The following is a 19862-nucleotide window of genomic DNA, read 5'->3' as shown; positions in this document are numbered from 1 at the left end:
ACTTAGCATAATGTCCTCCAGGTCCACCCATCTTGTGATAAATGTCAGGATCTCCTTCTATTTCAAGGCTGAGTAATATTCCGTTATGTATATTATATGTTTTATACAATGGGATATATATAATATCATATTTATTATGTTATAATTATGTATTATGTGTATTATTAATGTATATTATATAATATATGCTAAAATAATATGTGTATGTATGTTATATATATATTATGGAATATATATTATACATAATATATATTATTTTAGCAGAAGGGGTCTGCATATACAAAATTCCAGAATCAGACTGGGTACAGTGGCTCACACCTGTAATCTCAACACTTTAGGAAACCAATGCTTCCCATGTAACCAGTTGGGGCAGAATTATATAGGCAGGAGAGACAGATGGTTAGTATTATCCAGGGCAGGTATTATAAAAGACAGAGAGAAGGAAATTTGAGGTTTTGGAAAATATATTATTGAGGGGATGGACCATGGTGCATATATATATACAAATATAAAATGCTTCCTTCCTTCCTTCCTTCCTTCCTTCCTTCCTTCCTTCCTTCCTTCCTTCCTTCCTTCCTTCCTTCCTCTCTCTCTCTTTCTTTCTTCTTTCTTTCTTTCGTCTTTCTCTTTCCCTCTGTGGCCCAGGCTGCAATCTACTCGGCTCGCTGCTCCCCGCGCTGCGGACTGCCTGGGACTGCCGGCGTGCGCTACCGCTGCCTGCTTTTTCTCCTTTGGCTGCAGGCACGCGTTCGCCATGTTGGCCACGCTCGTCGCCAGCTCCTGACGCCGACTGCTCTGCCCGCCTCAGCCTCCCGAGGTGCTGGGACTACAGACGGAGTCTCCCTCACCCGGTGCTCGGTGTTACCCGGGCTGGAGTGCCGTGGTGTGGTCTGGCCTCGCGGCAGCCTCCGCCTCCCAGCCGCCTGCCTTGGCCTACCAGGGTGTTGGGATTGCAGCCCCTGCCCGGCCGCCGCCCCGTCGGGGAGGTGGGGAGCGTCTCTGCCCGGCCGCCCTGTCTGGGAGGTGGGGAGCGTCTCTGCCCGGCCACCCATCGTCTGGGAAGTGAGGAGCGCCTCTGCCCGGCCACCCATCGTCTGGGAAGTGAGGAGCGCCTCTGCCCGGCCACCTGTCATCTGGGAAGTGAGGAGCACCTCTGCCCGGCCACCCATCGTCTGGGAAGTGAGGAGCGCCTCTGCCTGGCCACCCCGTCTGGGAAGTGAGAAGCGCCTCTGCCCGGCCACCTATCGTCTGGGAAGTGAGGAGCGCCTCTGTCTGGCCACCCATCGTCTGGGAAGTGAGGAGCGCCTCTGCCCGGCCGCCCGGTCTGAGAGGAAGTGAGGAGTGCCTCTGCCTGGCCACCCCGTCTGGGAAGAAGTGAGGAGCGCCTCTGCCCGGCCACCTCGTCTGGGAAGAAGTGAGGAGCGCCTCTGCCCGGCCGCCCCGTCTGGGAAGTGAGGAGCGCCTCTGCCCGGCCGCCCCGTCTGGGAAGTGAGGAGCGCCTCTGCCTGGCCGCCCCGTCCGGGAAGAAGTGAGGAGCGCCTCTGCCCAGCCGCCCCGTCTGGGAAGAAGTGAGTAGAGCCTCGGCCCGGCCGCCCCGTCTGGGAAGTGAGGAGCGCCTCTGCCCGGCCGCCCCGTCTGGGAAGTGAGGAGCGCCTCTGCCCGGCCACCCATCGTCTGGGAAGTGAGGAGTGCCTCTGCCCGGCCACCTATCGTCTGGGAAGAAGTGAGGAGCGTCTCTGCCTGGCCGCCCCGTCTGGGAAGTGAGGAGCGCCTCTGCCCGGCCGCCCCGTGTCTGGGAAGAAGTGAGGAGCGCCTCTGCCCGGCCGCTCCCTCTGGGAGGTCTACCACGGAGGCCAGAAACAATGTGGGGGCTGGACGTGGTGGCTCACGCCTGTGGTCCCGGCACTCTGGGGGGCGAAGCGGGTTGATCACTTCGGGCTAGGAGTTCGAGACCAGTCTGGCCAACTTGGCGAAACATGAAAAATACAACAGACAAACCAACCAACCAACTCAGTGACAACAAAACAGGTCTACCCTGGAGTCATACTCTAATTTTTTCTATTTTCCTCCCTTTCTGATCCTTTATCCCACTTTCTTTTTCTTCCTCTTCCTTCTCCCTCTTCTTTGTCAAATAGAGGATTGAGTTATTATCACTGATCCATATAAAGTCCCTCTCTCATTTATTTTAACTCCCACCCCCCATTTCTATTCCCCGACTTCCCATGTGCAACCTTCCTAATATGTTTGATACGCATCTTTTTGTTTGTATGTATTTTTAGAAAATGTTTATTGTTTTTGTGTGCAAAAAAAATTAATAAAAAAAAAAAAGAAAACTCCACTTCTAAGTAGACGTTTTGAACTGGCTCTCAAAATTCAGCATCTATCAAAAACATCTACAAGGCTTGTGAAAGAATAGACTGTCGGTTCTCATCCCCAGAGTTTATCAGCAAGAAGTCTGGGGAGGGGAGCAAGATTTTGCATTTCTGTCATGTTCTCGAGTGATGCCGATGCAGCTGCTACTTACAGATTTTGTTATCTTTTCCATCAGATTCATCATCAACAGCATGGAAGCGAGAAACCAAACAGCTGTTTCAGAATTCCTTCTCCTGGGACTGATAGAGGATCCAGAACTGCAGCCTGTCCTCTTCAGCCTGTTCCTGTCCATGTACCTGGTCACCATCCTGGGGAACCTGCTCATCATCCTGGCTGTCATCTCTGACTCCCACCTCCACACCCCCATGTACTTCTTCCTCTCCAATCTCTCCTTTTCGGACATTTGTTTAAGCACAACCACGATCCCAAAGATGCTGGTGAACATCCAAGCTCAGAATCGAGCAACATGTACACCGGCTGCCTCACCCAGATCTGCTTTGTTTTGGTTTTTGCTGGCTTGGAAAATTGTCTCCTTGCAGCAATGGCCTATGACCCCTATGTGGCCATTTGTCACCCCCTTAGATACACGGTCATCATGAACCCCCGCCTCTGTGGCCTGCTGATTCTTCTCTCTCTGTTGACTAGCATTGTGAATGCCCTTCTTCTCAGCCTGGTGGTGTTGAGGCTGTCCTTCTGCACAGACCTGGAAATCCCGCTCTTCTGTGAACTGGCTCAGGTCATCCAACTCGCCTGTTCGGACACCCTCATCAATAGCATCCTGATATAGTTTGCAGCTTGCATATTTGGTGGTGTTCCTCTGTCTGGAATCATTTTCTCTTACACTCAGATCGCCTCCTCTGTTTTGAGAATGCCATCAGCAAGTGGAAAGCACAAAGCCTTTTCCACCTGTGGGTGTCACCTCTCCGTTGTGCTCGTGTTCTATGGGGCAGGTTTGGGGGTGTACATTAGTTCTGCAGTTACTGACTCACCTAGGAAGACTGCAGTGGCTTCAGTGATGTATTCTGTGGTCCCTCAAATGGTGAACCCCTTTATCTATAGTCTGAGAAATAAGGACATGAAGGGAACCTTGAGGAAGTTCATAGGGAGGATACCTTCTCTTCTGTGGTGTGCCATTTGCTTTGGATTCAGGTTTCTAGAGTAAGTCAAAGTGACAGGATTCCTGGTGAGCTAGAATGCCTGACTCTTTGTTTTTTGTTTTTTTGTGTTTTTTCTCTGAGATGGAGTCTTGCTCTGTCTCCCAGGCTGGAGTGCAATGGCACGAACTTGGTGGTTCACTGCAACTTCCACCTCCGGGTTCAAGCCATTCTCCTGCCTCAGCCTCCTGAGTAGCAGAGGTTACAGGCACGTGCCACCACACCCAGCTAATTTTTGTATTTTTAGTAGAGATGGGGTTTCACTGTGTTGGCCAGGCTGGGCTCGAACTCCTGATGTCAAGTGATCCACCCGCCTTGGCCTCCCAAAGTGCTGGGATTACAGGCACGAGACACCGCGCCCAGCCTGCCTGACTCTTTCATCACCAAGTTCTTCCAAAATGTCTAGATGGCATAAAGGCCAACTACATTTCCACTCAGGCTTGAAATCTGACTTTGCTTTTTTTTTCTGGATCTGTGATGATGGACATGTTATTTTAATTCTCTAGACTCAATTTCTTTGCTCAGGCCATAGACTCAGAGGCTGAGCCCAAGTTATTTATTTATTTATTTAGAGATGGAGTCTCACTCTGTCGGCCAGGCTGAAGTGAAGTGGTGTGATCTCGGCTCACTATAATCTCCACCTCCCGGGTTCAAGCGATTCTCCCGCCTCAGCCTACTGAGTAGCTGGGACTACAGGCACACAACACCACACCCGGCTAATTTTTGTATTTTTAGTAGAGATGAGGTTTCACCATGCTGGCCAGGGTGGTCTCGATCTCCTGACCTTGTGATCCATTCACCTCGGCCTCCCAAAGTTCTGGGATTACTGGGATTACAGGCGTGAGCCACCGAGCCTGGCTGAGTGATTTTTTTTTAATGGATTAGTCTCAGAAGAAGAAAAGTTGTGGAAGGTAGATAGGTCAGGGGGATAGGTCAGAAAAATGTGTTTTTGGTTTTTTGTTTAGTTTAGTTTTTTTTTTTTTTTCCTGAGACGGAGTCTTGCTCTGTCCCCTAGGCTGGAGTGCAATAGCATGATCTCGGCTCACTGCAACCTTCACCTTCCGGGTTCAAGCGATTCTCCTGCCTCAGGCTCCCAAGTAGCTGGGTAGTTTTGTTTTTTGGTTTTTTTTTTTTTTTCACAGACAGGGTCTTGCTTTGTCACCTAGGCTGGAATGCAATGACACGATCATAGCTCCCTGCAGCCTCAAACTCCAGGACTCCAGGGCTCAAACTCCAGGGACCCTCCTACCTCAGCCTCCTAGGAAGCTAGGACTCCAGGCATGCACCACCACGCCCAGTGTGGGGTGTGGTGTACAGATGGACTCTGGCTATGTTGCCCAGGTAGGTCTCAAAACCTAGGTTCAAGTGATCCTCCTGCCATGGCCTCCCAAAGATCTGAGATTAGAGGTGAAGTCACTGTGCCCTGCCGGGAAAAGGATTTAAGCGAGGTTGTTGTTATATCTGGAGACAAGCTTCCACCTTATTGCATATTTAGGGTCTTGTCAATTGCAGTGTAGACCTATAGTGGGTCAAGGGAGCTAAGTTTTCATCCAATTTAGTAACTAGTGGGACCAGTCACTGGTAAACTATATTCTCCCTAGACAACATTAGCATCTATTATGCTCAGTTTTATCATAAAAAAATTAGCATAATTAGATTATCTTAGTGATTTGAGATTATTGTGAGATATTTGAACTTCATAAGTGAGGACACCTTAGGTTCCAATTTAAAAAATAGGAGCCCTGGGTCAGGCACAGTGGCTCACACCTGTAATCCTAGCACTTTGGGAGGCTGAGGCAGGTGGATCACGAGCTCAGGAGATCGAGACCATCCTGGCTAACACGGTGAAACCTCGTCTCTACTAAAAAATACAAAAAATTAGCCGGGTGTGGTGGCGGGCACCTGTAGTCCCAGCTACTCGGGAGGCTGAGGCAGGAGAATGGTGTGAACCCAGGAGGCGGAGCTTGCAGTGAGCCAAGATCAGGCCACTGCACTCCAGCCTGGGTGACAGAGCAAGACTCCGTCTCGAAAAAAAAAAAAAATAGGAGCCCTGGCCAGGCACGGTGGCTCATGCCTATTATCCCAGCACTTTGGGAGGCCAAGGTGGGTGGATCACTTGAGGTCAGGAGTTCAAAACTGGCCTGGCCAACATGGTGAAACCCCATCTCTACTGAAAACACAAAAATTAGCCAGGTGTGGTGGCTGGAGCCTGTAATCCCAGCTACTCAGGAGGCTGAGGCAGGAGAATTGCTTGAGCCCAGGAGGCAGAGGTTGCAGTGAGCCGAGATTGCACCGCTGCACTCCAGCCTGGGAGACAGAGCAAGACTAAATAAATAAATAAATAAATAAATAAATAAATAGCAACCCTAACTCTAATATGCTCAGACAATAAAGACAGTTCTCTTTCGTTACAAGGATCTCAGAATTAGGGAATGTGCAGGAATAGGAGAGGGCTTCATTCAGTCCTTCATGAGGTGCCCTCCCCCAGCACTGGTTTTCCTCTGACTGCAACAGGTAGAGTTGCAGTCAGTGCAGGAGACATATCTAGACCTGATTCCCAGAGACAGAAAACAGAGAACCCTTCCCTGGGTCCATTGATAATAGATAACTTTCATGGAGTCAACCAGAAGACATGTCTGTCATGAGTTGGCTCATGGCCCTCAGAAGACTATATCCACATTCTAATCCTCTCGCTTGTGAATCTGAGCTTTTATTTATTTATTTATTTATGTGAGATGGAGTCTTGCCCTGTCGCCCAGGCTGGAGTGCAGTGGCGTGATCTCGGCTCACTGCAAACTCCGCTTCCTGGGTTCAAGAGATCCTCCTTCCTCTGCCTCCTGAGAAGTTGGGATTACAGGTGCCTGCCACCACAGTCTGCTAATTTTTGTATTTTTAATAAAAATACAAACTCTAATACAAAGAGATGGGTTTTTGCCATGTTGGCCAGGCTGGTCTTGAACTTCCGGACTCAAGTGATACACCTGCCTCAGCCTCCCAAAGTGCTGGGATTACAGACGTGAGCCACCGCACCTGGCCTTGAATCATATGACAAAAGGGTGAATGTGACTTATTTGGGAAAAGGGTCTTTGCAGAGAAGCAGCTTACCCTAGATTACCTGAGCAGGCTCTAAATGTAACCACATGTTTTCTTATAAGATAGGCAGAGGTGGAGGCCAGGAGCAGTGGTTCATCCTTGTAATTCCAACACTTTGGGAGGCTGAGACAAGAGAATTGCTTGAGGCCAGGAGTTTGAAACCAGCTGGACAACAAAGTCAGACCCTGTTACAAAAAAATTCAAAAAATTAGCTTGGCATGGTGGTGTGTACCTGTAGTCCCAATTACTCGGGAGGCTGAAATGGGAGATCTCTTGAGCCCAGGAGTTGGAGACTGCAGTGAGCTATGATTGCACCATTGCACTCCAGCCTGGGCAACAGAGTGAGACTCAGTCTCAAATAAAAAAAGAAAAAAGAAAGAAAAAAAAAGACAGAAGTGGAGAAAACACAAAGAAAAGGAAGAAGTAATGTAACCATGGAGACAGGAATTTTATTGATGCTGTTAGTATTTGATTGACAGTCTTGTACATTTTTGCCCTACAAATCCGTCCTTTTAATATGCATGTTGTTTATAGCCCTATACAATTTATTAAACAAATTTTATTCTTTTTGACATTGTTAAAGTTGAAACTTCATGAATGAATTTTGTGTCCTGATTGTTGTTTCCTGTTTTTTTTTTTTTTTTTTTTTTTTGAGAAGGGTCTTACTCTCACCCAGGCTGGAGGTCAGGGGTATGATCATAGCTCACTTCAGCCTCAACCTCCTGGGCTCAAGTGCTCCTCCTGCCTCAGCCTTCCAAGTAGATGGGACCATAGGTACACACCACTATTAGAAATGTCAAAAATCAGCTGGACTTTGTCTCAGCTACTTGGGAGGCTGAGGCAGAAGAATCGTTTGAACCCGGGAGACAGAGGTTGCAATGAGCTAAGATCATACCACTGCACTCCAGCCTGGGTGACACAGCAAGACTCCATCTAAAAAAAAAAAAAAAGGTGTCATACTTTTCATCATCTGGTGGCATTCTCAGAATGAAGGAGACCATTTGAATGTAAGAGAAAGTAATACCACATATTCTTATGCAGGAATATAAAATTTTTAAAAATACACACACACATCCTGATGAATTAATTTTATTTTTAAGCTGAAATGTAGTATTAGTCTTTCTGATATTGTTTGTTAAAATGAGGGCGCCTTTAAAGGTCTGTAGAGAAAGAGGTGTTGAATCCAGTACAGAAGGAAGAAGAGGCCAGGCGCTGTGGCTCATGCCTGAAATCCCAGCACTTTGGGAGGCCAAGGCGGGCGGATCACCTGAGGTCAGGAGTTCAAGACCTGCCTGGCCAACATGGTGAAACCCCGTCTCTACTAAAAAATATAAAAATTAGCTGGGCGTGGTGGCGCATGCCTGTAGTCCCAGCTACTCTGGAGGCTGAGGCAGGAGAATCGCTTGAACCCGTGAGGCGGAAGTTGCAGTGAGCTGAGATCTTGCCACTGTACTCCAGCCTGGACGACAAGAGCAAAACTTCGTCTCAAAATAAATAAATACATAAATAAATAAACAAATAAAAATAAAATAAAATAAATAAGGGTGAGAGTTTCCTACTAGGCAATTTGTATTTTTTTTTTTTTTTTTTTAGCAGAATCTCACTCTGTTGCCCAGGCTGGAGTGCAGTGGTGTGATCATGGCTCACTGCAGCCTCAACCACCTCAGGCTCAGGTGATGCATCCTCTCACCTCAGCCTCTGGAGTAGCTGAGACTACAGGTTCACACTACCACGTCTGGCTAATTTTTTATTTTTTGTAGAGAAGGGGTTTCACTATGTTGCACAGAGTAGTCTCAAACTCCTGGGCTCATGCAATCCACCTGCCTCAGCTTCCAAAGTGCCAGGATTACAGGCATGAGCCACTGCAGCTGGCCTTTTCTCCCTGTGGGTCTCACCTCTCAGAAACCCATTTCTAGAGTGTCATCATTCCACTAATATGCCAGCTACTTTGGACTTTAAGCTGTGAAATATACAAAAGAGAAATTCATAATGAATGATCTGGAAAACCTGATTAAGGTATTCGAATACAAGAGAAGATCATCATGGTTAAGGGTGAGAATTTGGAATCAGACCAACTGGCTTTGAATCCCACCTGTGCTTTGTAAATAACCGTATGATTGTTGACACTTTATTTCACTGCTCCAGGCTCTATTTGCTCCTCTATAAAGTTAGCATTATTGGCCAGGTGCAGTGGCTCACACCTGTAAGCCCAGCACTTTGGGAGGCCGAGGCGGGTGGATCACCTGAGGTCAGGAGTTCAAGACCAGCCTGGGCAACATGGTGAAATGCAGTCTCTACTAAAAATACAAAAAAGTAGCCAGGCGTGGTGGCACACACTTGTAATCCCAGCTACTCGGGAGGCTGAGGCAGGAGAATCACTTGAACCGGGGAGGTGGAGGTTGCAATGAGCTGAGATGGCACCATTGCACTCCAGCCTGGGTGACACAGTGAAACACCTTCTCAAAAAAAAATTTTTTTTAAGTTAGCATTATTGTATTTGTTTACATATTTAGGAAGACTTCTATATCAGTGTTTGTGTTGCTACAAGGAATACCTGAGTCTGGGTTATTTATTTATTTATTTATTTTGAGACAGAGTGTCACTCTTGTTGCCCAGGCTGGAGTGCAGTGGCGCAGTCTCAGCTCACTGCAACCTCTGCCTCCTGGGTTCAAGCAATTCTCCTGCCTCAGCCTCTCCAGAAGCTGGGATTACAGGAGTGTGCCACCACGCCCGGCTAATTTTTGCATTTTTGGTAGAGACAGGGTTTCACCATGTTGGCCAGACTGCTTTCGAGCTCCTGACCTCAAGTGATCTGCCTGCCTTGGCCTCCCAAAGTGCTGGGATTACAGGCGTGAGCCAATGAGCCCGGCCTAGAGTCTGGGTAATTTATAAAGAAAAGAGGTTTATTTCGCTCACAGTTCTGCAGACTGTACAAGAAGGGTGGTGCCATCATCTACTTCTGGTGCAGACCTCAGGAAGCTTCCAATCACGGTGGAAGGGGAAGGGGAGCTGGTGTGTCAAATGGTGAGAGAGGAAGAGAGAGAGGGGAGGAGTGCCAGGGTCTTTGTGAAGTAGTAGAACAAGAACTTCCTCATTACTATGGGGAGGGCACTAAAGTCTTTATGATGAATCTGCCCCCATAACCAAACACCTCTGCCTAGACCTCACCTCCAACACTGGGGATCACATTGCAACATAAGATCTGGAGAAGACAAACATCCAAATTATATCAACTTGAGACACTTCAGCTTTATTTATTTATTTATTTACTTATTTATTTATTTTGAGACAGTCTCACTCCATCCCCCAGGCTGAAGTGCAGTGGTGCCATCTCAGCTCACTGCAACCTCCACCTCCCGGGTTCAAGTGATTCTCCTGCCTCAGCCTCCCGAGTAGCTGGGATTACAGGCACGCACCACCATGCCTGGCTAATTTTTGTATTTTTAGTAGAGATGGGGTTTTGCCATGTTGGCCAGGCTGGTCTTGAACTCCTGACCTCAGGTGATCTGCCTGCCTTGGCCTCCCAAAGTGCTGGGATTATGGGTGTAAGCCACAGCACCCAGGACACTTCTACTTTAATAGTGACTCATATAAAGACAAGGGGTAAAAACAATGATTGGGCCAGGTGTGGTGGCTGATGTCTGTAATCGCAACATTTTGGGAGGCCAAGGCAGGTGGATCACCTGAGGTCAGAAGTTCAAGACCAGCCTGGCCAACATGGTGAAACCCCATCTCTACTAAAAATACAAAAAAACTAGCTGGGCGTGTTGGTGCGCACCCGTAGTCCCAGATACTGGGGAGGCTGAGGCGGAGAATTGCAAGAACCCAGGAGGTAGAGGTTGCAGTGAGCTGAGATCATGCCCACTACACTCCAGCCTGGGCAACAGAGTGAGACTCTGTCTCAAAAAAATAAAATAAATCAGCCAGGTGTAGTGGCTCACACCTGTAATCCCAGCATTTTGAGAGGTTGAGGTGGGAGGATGGCTTGAGCCCAGGAGTTTGAGAGCAGCCTGGACAACATAGTGAGACCCCATCTCTACTAAAAAAAAATTAAGATAAAAATAAATTAGCCGGGCCTGGTGCTGCATGCCTCTGGTCCCAACTACTTGGGAGGCTGAGGTGGAAGGATTGCTTGAGCCCAGGAGGTCAAAACTGCAGTGAGCTATAATCATGCTGCTGCACTCCAGCCTGGGCAACAGAGCCCCAAAATGATTATCTTTCCTAACAGAGTTCAGAGATAGAGTCGGTCCAGCCACAGAACCACAGGGGCGGCATTTCACTCCTTCACGTGTTGACATCTTCCTAAGACTCCTCCCCAATGGTCACTGTGTTATTCGGCCGGGGCTGGTTATAACAAAACACTGCAGACTGGGTGGCTAAATAAGCGAAGTGGATTGTCTCATGGTTTTGAAGGTCAGAAGCCCAAGATCGACGTGCTGTTGGGATTGGTTTTTGGTGAAGTCTTTCTTCCGTGGCAGATAGACCCCCTTTCGCTGTGTCCTCAAATGGCATTTCCAGCCATGCTTGGTGGCTCATGCCTGTAATCCCAGCACTTTGGGAGGCCAAGGTGGGTGGATCATTTGAGGTCAGGAGTTTGAGACCAGCCTGGCCCACATGGTAAAACCCTGTCACCACTAAAAATACAAAAATTAGCCGGGTATGGTGATGGGTACCTGTAGTCCCAGCTACTCTGGAGGGTGAGGCAGGTGAATCGCTTGAACCCAGAGGCGGAGGTTGCAGTGAGCAGAGATCATGCCATTGCACTCCAGCCTGGGTGACAGAATGAGACTCTGTCTCAAAAACAAAAAAGAAAACAAAAAGAAAAACAGTTACCAGACCAACCTGAGATTTCCCGTGAAACTTCTGCAGGCTGGGTAGTACTGCAAAACCCTGTCTGTACAAAAAATACAAAAATTAGCTGAGCATGGTGGTACGTGCCTATGATCCTAGCTACTTGGAAGGCTGAGGTGGGAGGATCACTTGAGCCAGGGAGGTCAAGGCTGCAACAAGCCGTGATCATGCCACTGCACTCCAGCCTGGGCAACAGAGCGAGACTCTGTCTCAAAAAAACAAAAACGAACAAAAAATTCAAAGTGAGGCTCAGCACAGTAGCTCACACCTGTAATCCTAGGACGTTAGAAGGCTGAGGGGGAGGTATTGCTTGAGCCCAGGAGTTCCAGACAAGCCTGGCCAAATTAGTGAGACCCCCGTCTCTAGTAAAACAACGCACAAACAGAGAGAAGTTTGAAGCTGCAGTGAGCTATGATCACGCCACTGCACTCCAGCACAGGCAACATAGTGAGACCCCATTTCTAAACAATAATAATAATAAAATGCAAAGTGCCTATTCTTCAACTCATGCAATTCCAGATGTTAGCCCAAGACCCCCAGATGTATATATTCTACCCCCCAGAAGTTCCCAAGTCCTGGTGGTCAGGAAGATGAAGCGATCTTTCTGTTGACCAGCTTCCTGAGAGCCCCTTTCAGGTCTCTGTTCCTCAAGCTGTAGATGAAGGGGTTCAGCATGGGGGTGACTGCTGTGTACATCACCGCAGAAGCTTTCTCCTTCACAGTGGTGCGGACAGAGGAGGGACACAGATAGACGCCAATGGTGGTCCCATAGAAGAGAGCAACCACAGACAGGTGGGAGCTGCAGGTAGAGAAAGCTTTCTTCCTGCCGCCTGCAGAGGGGACCTTCATGATGGCCACAAGGATTCGAGCATAGGAGGCCAGGATGCAGACAAAGGGCGTGGCTATCAGCATCCCTGCCACAATGAGGATGAAGATCTTGTTCACAGAGACGTCCTTGCACGAAAGTCGGAGGATGGGAGTGAGGTCGCAGAAGTAGTGAGGCACCTCGTGGCTGCCGCAGAAAACGAGACGGGCCATCAGGAGGATGTGAGTGAGTGAGATGAAGCAGGAAAACGCCCAGGGGACGCCGACCAGCAGGCCACAGAGGCGTGGGCTCATGATCTTGGCGTAGTGCAATGGGTGGCAGATGGCCACGAACCGGTCATAAGCCATCACGGCGATTAAGACGCTGTCCACGATGCCGAAGAAATGGAAGAAGTACATCTGGATCAGGCAGCAGGGATAAGAGATGGTCTTGCTCCCAGTTTGAAGGCTCACCAGCATCTTGGGGATGGTGTTGGTGGCCAGACAGAAATCAACCAGGGACAGGTTGGCCAGGAAGAAGTACATGGGGGTGTGGAGGTGGGAGTCTACGCTGATGGCCAGGATGATGAGCAGGTTCCCCACGACCGTGACCAGGTACATGCAGAGGAACAGAGAAAAGAGAAGCGTCTCCTGCTCCGGCTTTTCTGAGAGTCCCAGGAGGATGAATTGAGATGCACTGGTTTGGTTTCTTGGTTCCATGGGTGTGATTCCTCTGGACGTATGGAAAGGGGAGGTTATAGGAATGCCAGGGAGATGGTTTTGGAAGGTTAGATGAGATCACATCCCAGTTCTCATCTGGGCTAATTATGACACCACATATATATATATGTGTGTGTGTGTGTGTGTGTGTATAGAATATATATATGTGTGTGTGTATATATAGAGACAGAGAGAATATATGTAAATATATTCCACACGTGTATGGTGTTGTGTGTGTGTATATATATAGAATATATATATGGGTGTATATATATATATATATAGAGAGAGAGAGAGAGAGAGAATATATGTAAATATATTCCACACATGTATGGTGTTGTAACTTTAGAGACCCTGTCTCTAAAATAGAAATATTATATATATTATTACATATGTATATATATACATATATATACATATATGTATATTTTTTGAGACAGAGTCTTGCTTTGTCACCCAGGTTGGAGTGCAGTGGTGCAATCTCTGCTCACTGCAACCTCTGCCTCCTGGGTTCAAGTGATTCTCCTGCCTCAGCCTCCTGAGTAGCTGGGACTACAGGTGCCCACCGTCACGCCTGGCTAATTTTTTGTACTTTTAGTAGAAACAGGGTTTCACCATATTGGCTAGGCTGGTCTCGAACTCCTGACCTTGTGATCCACCCACCTTGGCCTCCCAAAGTGCTGGGATTACAGGCGTGAGCCACCGCGCCAAGCTAAAGATATTATTTTTTAGAGACAGGGTCTTGCTGTGTCACCCAGGAGGGAGTGCAGTGGTGCAATCATAGCTCATTGCAACCTTGAACTCCTAGGCTAAAGCCATCCTCCTGCCACAGCCTCTCTAGTAGCGGGGTCTATAGGCACACAGCACCAAGCCTGGCTTATTTATCTTTTTTTGTGTTTGGTGGAGACAGGGTCTTGCTATGTTGTCCAGGCTGGTCTTGAACTCCTGAGCTCAAGTGATCCTCCCATCTAGGCTTTCCAAAGCGCTGTGATTGCAGGTGTGAGCTACTGCACTTGGCCTGACAACAGCTTATATATAGGCTGCACCTTAAACCATGGATGAAGTATTTATAGCAACTCTTCTTCATTTTTATTAATTAAAAAATATTAGGGCCTGGCACAATGGGTCCCATCTGTAATGCCAGCACTTTGGGAGGCTGAGGCGGGCAGATAGCTTGAATGCAGGTGTTCAAGAGCAGCCTGAGCAACATAGCAAAACCCCATCTCTACCAAAAAAAAAAAAAAAAAATAGCTGGGCATGATGGTGGACTCCTGTAGTCCCAAATACTCAGGAGGCTGACGTGGGAAGATTGCTTGACCCTTGGAGCAGAGGTTGCAGTGAGCCAAGATCACGCCACAGTACTCCAGCCTGGTGACAGAGCAAGACTCCGTCTCAATAACAACAACAACAACAATAATAATATAGGGTTATACAAAGCATTCTTTCCCTCTTTTCTTTCTTCCTGACATGGCAAACTCAACATATAAAAAAATAAAGTCTATTTTCTCCCAGAGCCACTAAGTCCATGAATGGAATCACCATCCTTCCAGATACCTGTGTTTGACATTTTCCATCTTCCTCCCTTTCTACCTCCACCACCAAAGCCAATCCATCAATGAGTGTTACATCCTCTACAAGTCAAACTTCCTTCGTGTTTTTTTTCCTTTTGAGACGGGGTCTTGCTCTGTTGCCTAGGCTGGAGTGCAGTGGCATGATCTTGGCTCACTCTAATCTCTGCTTCCCAGGCTCAAGCAATTCTCCTGCCTCCCCCTCCCGAGTAGCTGGGATTACAGGAGCATGCCACCATGCCCAGCTCACTTTTGTATTTTTAGTAGAAATGGAGTTTAACCCAGCTGAGTATCTGGACACTAAAATAAAATAGCAACATGCTCCTTAGTTCACATCCAACAGCTTTATCCTTAGCATGTGTGGCAATTCTTGATTAATTGGAATTAAAATAAACAATAGCACCTGTGGTGCAAATAAAAAAAAAAAAGAAAGAAATGGGGTTTAACCTTGGCCAGGCCGGTCTCGAACGCCTGACACTTGGCCTCCCAAAGTGCCGGGATTACGGGTGTAAGCCATTGCTCCCAGCCTGAACTTTCTATTTTTTATTTTATTTATTTGTTTTTTTTTTTTTTTTGAGACAGAGTCTTGCTCTGTCACCCAAGCTGGAGTGCAGTGGCATGATCTTGGCTCACTGCAAGCCCTGCCTCCCAGGTTCACGCCATTCTCCTGCCTCAGCCTCCCGAGTAGCTGGGACTACAGGTGCCCGCCACCACACCCAGCTAATTTTTTGTGCTTTTTAGTAGAGACGGGGTTTCACCATGTTAGCCAGGATGGTCTCAATCTCCTGACCTCGTGATCTGCCCACCTTGGCCTCCCAAAGTGCTGGGATTACAGGCATGAGCCACCACGCCCGGCCTGAACTTTTTATTTTTATAGTAATTTCCAGTCATCTCTTCTTCCAGACACCCTAAATGAAAGGCTCTTATTACTTCTGAGTTGCCAAGTTCACTAATCTTTAGCTAGCCTCATGCATCCAGTTATCTTCCTTTGAAACAATCCTGAAGTCAGCCGGGTGCGGTGGCTCACGCCTGTCATCCTAGCACTTTGGGAGGCTGAGGCAGGTGGATCACCTGAGGTTGGGAGTTCGAGTCCAGCCTGACCAACATGGAGAAACCCTGTCTCTACTAAAAATACAAAATTAGCTGGGCGTGGTGGTGCATGCCTGTAATCCCAGCTACTCGGGGGGCTGAGGCAGGAGAATTGCTTGAACCCGGGAGGCAGAGGTTGCAGTGAGCCCAGATTGCGCCATTGCACTCCCGCCTGGGCAACAAGAGCAAAACTCCATCTCAAAAAAAGGAACAATCCTGAAGTCACTAAATTAATCTTCCTGCATTACGGTTCTGATCGTGTCACTTTTATATTTTTATTTTTTATTTTTGTGATTTCTAATGAACACCTTGCACAGGTCACTTTTATTCACTTACGCATTCGTTCATTCATTCTGTAAAAAATTATTGGTAATTGCAATATACAGTGACAGGATCCGGGCTGAGTTGTGGGGGCAAATATATGAAAATACACAGACCCTGTCCTCAAGACATTTGAAATCAGGAATTGTTTGTCTTTGTTCATTTTTGTGACCAGCATCTTGTCTGGGATACAGAACGCATAAACATAATTGTTCCATATACGCATGAATCAGTGATGATTATCCTGTATTGCCAGGCACCGATCTAAGGTCTCTGCTAATTTGCTACTCATGACAACAGAATGATGTTAGTGCTGTTTCATGCAGGAGGAAATGGAAGCACAGAAGATTAACAAAATCAAATGGGGTTTCACTGAGAGCAGGTGGCAGGATTAGCCCAAGCATTCTAAATCTAGAGCATGTACTCTTAATCTCTGTAATCCATGAAGCACGCATGGATTCATGAATTCACAGTTTAGTGAGGGAGATGAACTCCTGGTGGCATTTATCAGATTATGAGGAGCTTGCATTAATAGAGAATCACACCCCACACACACACCACCCCTGAGGATTGTAAGAGCACTCCGAAAACTGTTAAGGCAGCCAGGTATTTTTGGAAAATGTGTTGGCTTTAGGCAGGGCACGGTGGCTCACACCTGTAATCCCAGCACTTTGGGAGGCTGAGGCAGGCGGATCACCTGAGGTCAGGAGTTCGAGACCAGCCTGGCCGACATGGCGAAACTCCGTCTCTACTAAAAATACAAAAAACCAGCTGGGCGTATTGGTGGGCCCCTGTAATCCCGGCTACTTGGAAGGCTGAGGCAGGAGAATCACTTGAACCCAGGAGGCGGAGGTTGCAGTGAGCCGAGATTGCGCCATTGCACTCCAGCCGGGGTGACAAGAGTGAAACTCTGTCTCAAAAAAAAAAAAAAAAAAAAATGTGGTTTAAATACACAATGGAAAACTATTCAGCCATAAAAATGAAGGAGATCTTGTGATTTACAGCAACAGGGAAAGAACTGGAGAATATTATAAATGAAATAAGCCAGGAACAGAAAGTTAAACACTGCATGTTCTCACTCATATGTGAAAGCTAAAAGAAAAAAAATGATTTCATAGAAGTAAAAAGAACAGAGGATACTAGAGTCTGGGAAGGGTAGAGGGAGGGGGCAGATAGGAAGAGATTTGTTACAGCATAGAGAACTACAGGCAGATTGGAAGAATAAGTTCTAGTCTTCTATATCCCTGTAGGATGAATACAGTTAACAATAATGTGCTATATAGCGAAACAGCTAGAAGGAGGATATTGAATGTTCCCAACACAGAGAAATGATAAATGTTTGAGATAATAGATGTGCTAATTACCCAGATCTGATCACTATACATTACATATATGGAAACATTACTATGTACCTCATAAATATATAGAATTAAAACATTTTAAAAAGAGTCAGAGTATTTTTTTTTTTTTTTTTGAGACAGAGTTTCACTCTTGTTGCTCAGGCAGGAGTGCAATGGCGCAATCTCAGCTCACTGCAACCTCCGCCTCCCGAATATAAGTGATTCTCCAGCCTCAGCCTCCCGAGTACCTGGGATTAGAGGCACCCACCAACACACCTGGCTAATTTTTTTGTATGTTTACTAGAGATGGGATTTCACCATGCTGGCCAGGCTGGTCTCGAACTCCTGACCACAGGTGATCTGCCCGCCTCGGCCTTCCAAAGTGCTGGGATTACAGGTGTGAGCCACCGCGCCCGGCCGAGTCAGAGTATTTTTCTATCTCAAGAGAAGCCAGTGAATGCTCTGTGATTAAATTACTAATGGAATCAAGGAACTGATCTTAGACATCCTCCTGCCCTGACACCTAAGCTTTCACTGAATTACTCTGTCGCTCCTCATTCTTCCACAGCTCTTGGGAAAAATTTAAGTATCAGAAACCCGAAGAGTCATCCCTTAAGCTTCTTGATGAGCCTCTCTCCAAGGAAGCACCAGTCCTATCCCATCTGGACCTCTGCACTCTGTGTCTAAGGTCTCTCAGCCTGGAATACCTGCGAATCTCCAAGGGCTTCCAAGACCCAATATGGGGAATAACACAACTTCTGCCTACAGAAGTACTGAGGGGGAAGCCATCTGTTCCTTCAGGCACTCAAGTGGGCTTGGAAAAGAAAGTCCAGGCTGGGCGCAGTGGCTCACACTTGTAATACCAGAACTTTGGGAGGCTGAGGCGGGTGGATCACCTGAGGTCAAGAGTTGGAGACCAGCGTGGCCATTACGGTGAAACCCCAGCTCTACTAAAAATACAAAAATTAGGTGGGTGTGGAGGCGGGCGTCTGTAATTCCAGCTACTTGGGAGGCTAAGGCAGAAGAATTGCTTGAACCCGGGAGGCGAAGGTTGCAGTGAGCCGAGATCGTGCCACTGCACTCCACCCTGGGTGACAGAGTGAGACTCCATCTCAAAAAAAAAAAAAAAAAAAGTCTAGTTACGAAGAAAAACAGTGCTACAAATAATCATGATTTTTAGGTAAAGGACTGGTAGCATCACAACTAAACCAGGCTGAGCTAGTTTGATAAGAAGAGCCATTGGATCCTGGGCTGAGAAGTGCGCGCTGATTGACCAGACAGAATCTTCCAGTGTCAGCCAAGCACAGTGAATCCCAGTACTTTGGGAGGCTGAGGTGGGTGATCACCTGAGGTCAGGAGTTCGAGACCAGCCTGACCAACACGGCAAAACCCCGTCTCTACTAAAAATACAAAATTTGCAAGACATGGTGGTGCATGCCTGTAATCCTAGCTACTCAGGAGGCTGAGGTAGGAGAATTGCTTGAACCTGGGAGTCCGAGATCGCGCCATTGCACTCCAGCCTCGGCAACAAGAGCAAAACTCCATCTTGGGGGGAAAAAGTGTTCAAAAAATCAGCCGGGTGTGGTGGCACATGCCTATAGTCCCAACTACTCTAGAGGCTGAGGCAGGAGGATTGCTTAAGCCCAGGAGGTAGAAGCTGCAGTGAGCCGTGATTGTGCCACTGCACTCCAGCCTGGATGACAGAGCAAGGTTCTGTCTCTAAAATAGATAAATCAGTAAATCAATAAATAATAAAAAATAATCTTCCAGTGTATCTGAGATCATTTAGCTTGGCCTTCATTAATTTTACCAACATTCGTTCAGTCTCTCTCTCTCTCTCAGCTCACTCACTGGGCTATCTTTCCTCTTCTTGACACCATCACCCAGGCATGAGTTAAACTGGCTCAGTGTCCTCCCAGCAGGTACTAGATGATGAAGTTAGACGTTTGGGCCAGCAGATGCTACATAGAAGCACTGGGAAGTTGTCCTCCTCGTCTAAAGAAGAAAAGCTAGGGTGGGGGATAAGTTGTAGGAACCGAGGGGATATTTACAATTTCTGGGCCAATAAGAAGTCAATTCCCCAAGCTCCTTGTTACACAAATTGTCCAATTTCGTCTCTAGTCCCTGAATAGTTCTGTTTCCTGTGGGGGCTGGGACGTGGCAGTAAGAACCATTTTATGTCTTCATGAGGCAAATTAGGGGTAAGTTGCTTGATTCCTAACTTTCTCTGCACTCTCTCTTCCAGGAACAAACTCTCCTTGTCTTCTAAACTCAGTCTTTCCAATGCCCAGGGCTTCTTATATCAGAAGGTTCCATTCTTATTGGAAGCCAGTGTTCCTCATCACTTAAAGGACTAAGAAACGGCCGGGTGCGGTGGCTCATGCCTGTAATCCCAGCACTTTGGGAGGCTGAGGTGGGCAGATCACGAGGTCAAGAGATCGAGACCATCCTGGCCAACATGGTGAAACCCCATCTCTACTAAAAATACAAAAATTAGCTGGGTGTGGTGGCGCACACCCGTAGTCCCGGCTACTACTGGGAGGCTGAAG

General features: G+C 47.4%; 2 protein-coding genes across 2 annotated transcripts; one reads left to right on the top strand and one right to left on the bottom strand.

Moving 5' to 3' along the window:
- Positions 1-2564: 2564 nt before the first annotated feature.
- On the top strand, positions 2565-3535 carry LOC129459322 (olfactory receptor 7G2). Its single transcript, XM_055235928.1, is given in 2 exon segments — positions 2565-2835; positions 2838-3535. Coding segments are annotated over 2 exon segments (969 nt in total).
- A 7037-nt stretch (positions 3536-10572) lies between these two features.
- OR1M1 (olfactory receptor family 1 subfamily M member 1) lies at positions 10573-19261 on the bottom strand. Its single transcript, XM_055237934.1, has 2 exons — positions 19165-19261; positions 10573-13008 (listed from the first exon to the last, which is right to left on the bottom strand). Exons 1-2 carry the CDS (start codon positions 19191-19193, stop codon positions 12054-12056), a joined length of 984 nt encoding a protein of 327 aa, XP_055093909.1. The 5' UTR covers positions 19194-19261; the 3' UTR covers positions 10573-12053.
- Between the last annotated feature and the right edge of the window lie 601 nt (positions 19262-19862).

Source organism: Symphalangus syndactylus, chromosome 13 (assembly GCF_028878055.3).
Source record: "Symphalangus syndactylus isolate Jambi chromosome 13, NHGRI_mSymSyn1-v2.1_pri, whole genome shotgun sequence".
Taxonomy (NCBI): Eukaryota; Metazoa; Chordata; class Mammalia; order Primates; family Hylobatidae; genus Symphalangus; species Symphalangus syndactylus.
The sequence above is the reverse complement of the archived record's forward strand: the minus strand, read 5'-3'. Positions and strand labels throughout refer to the sequence as shown.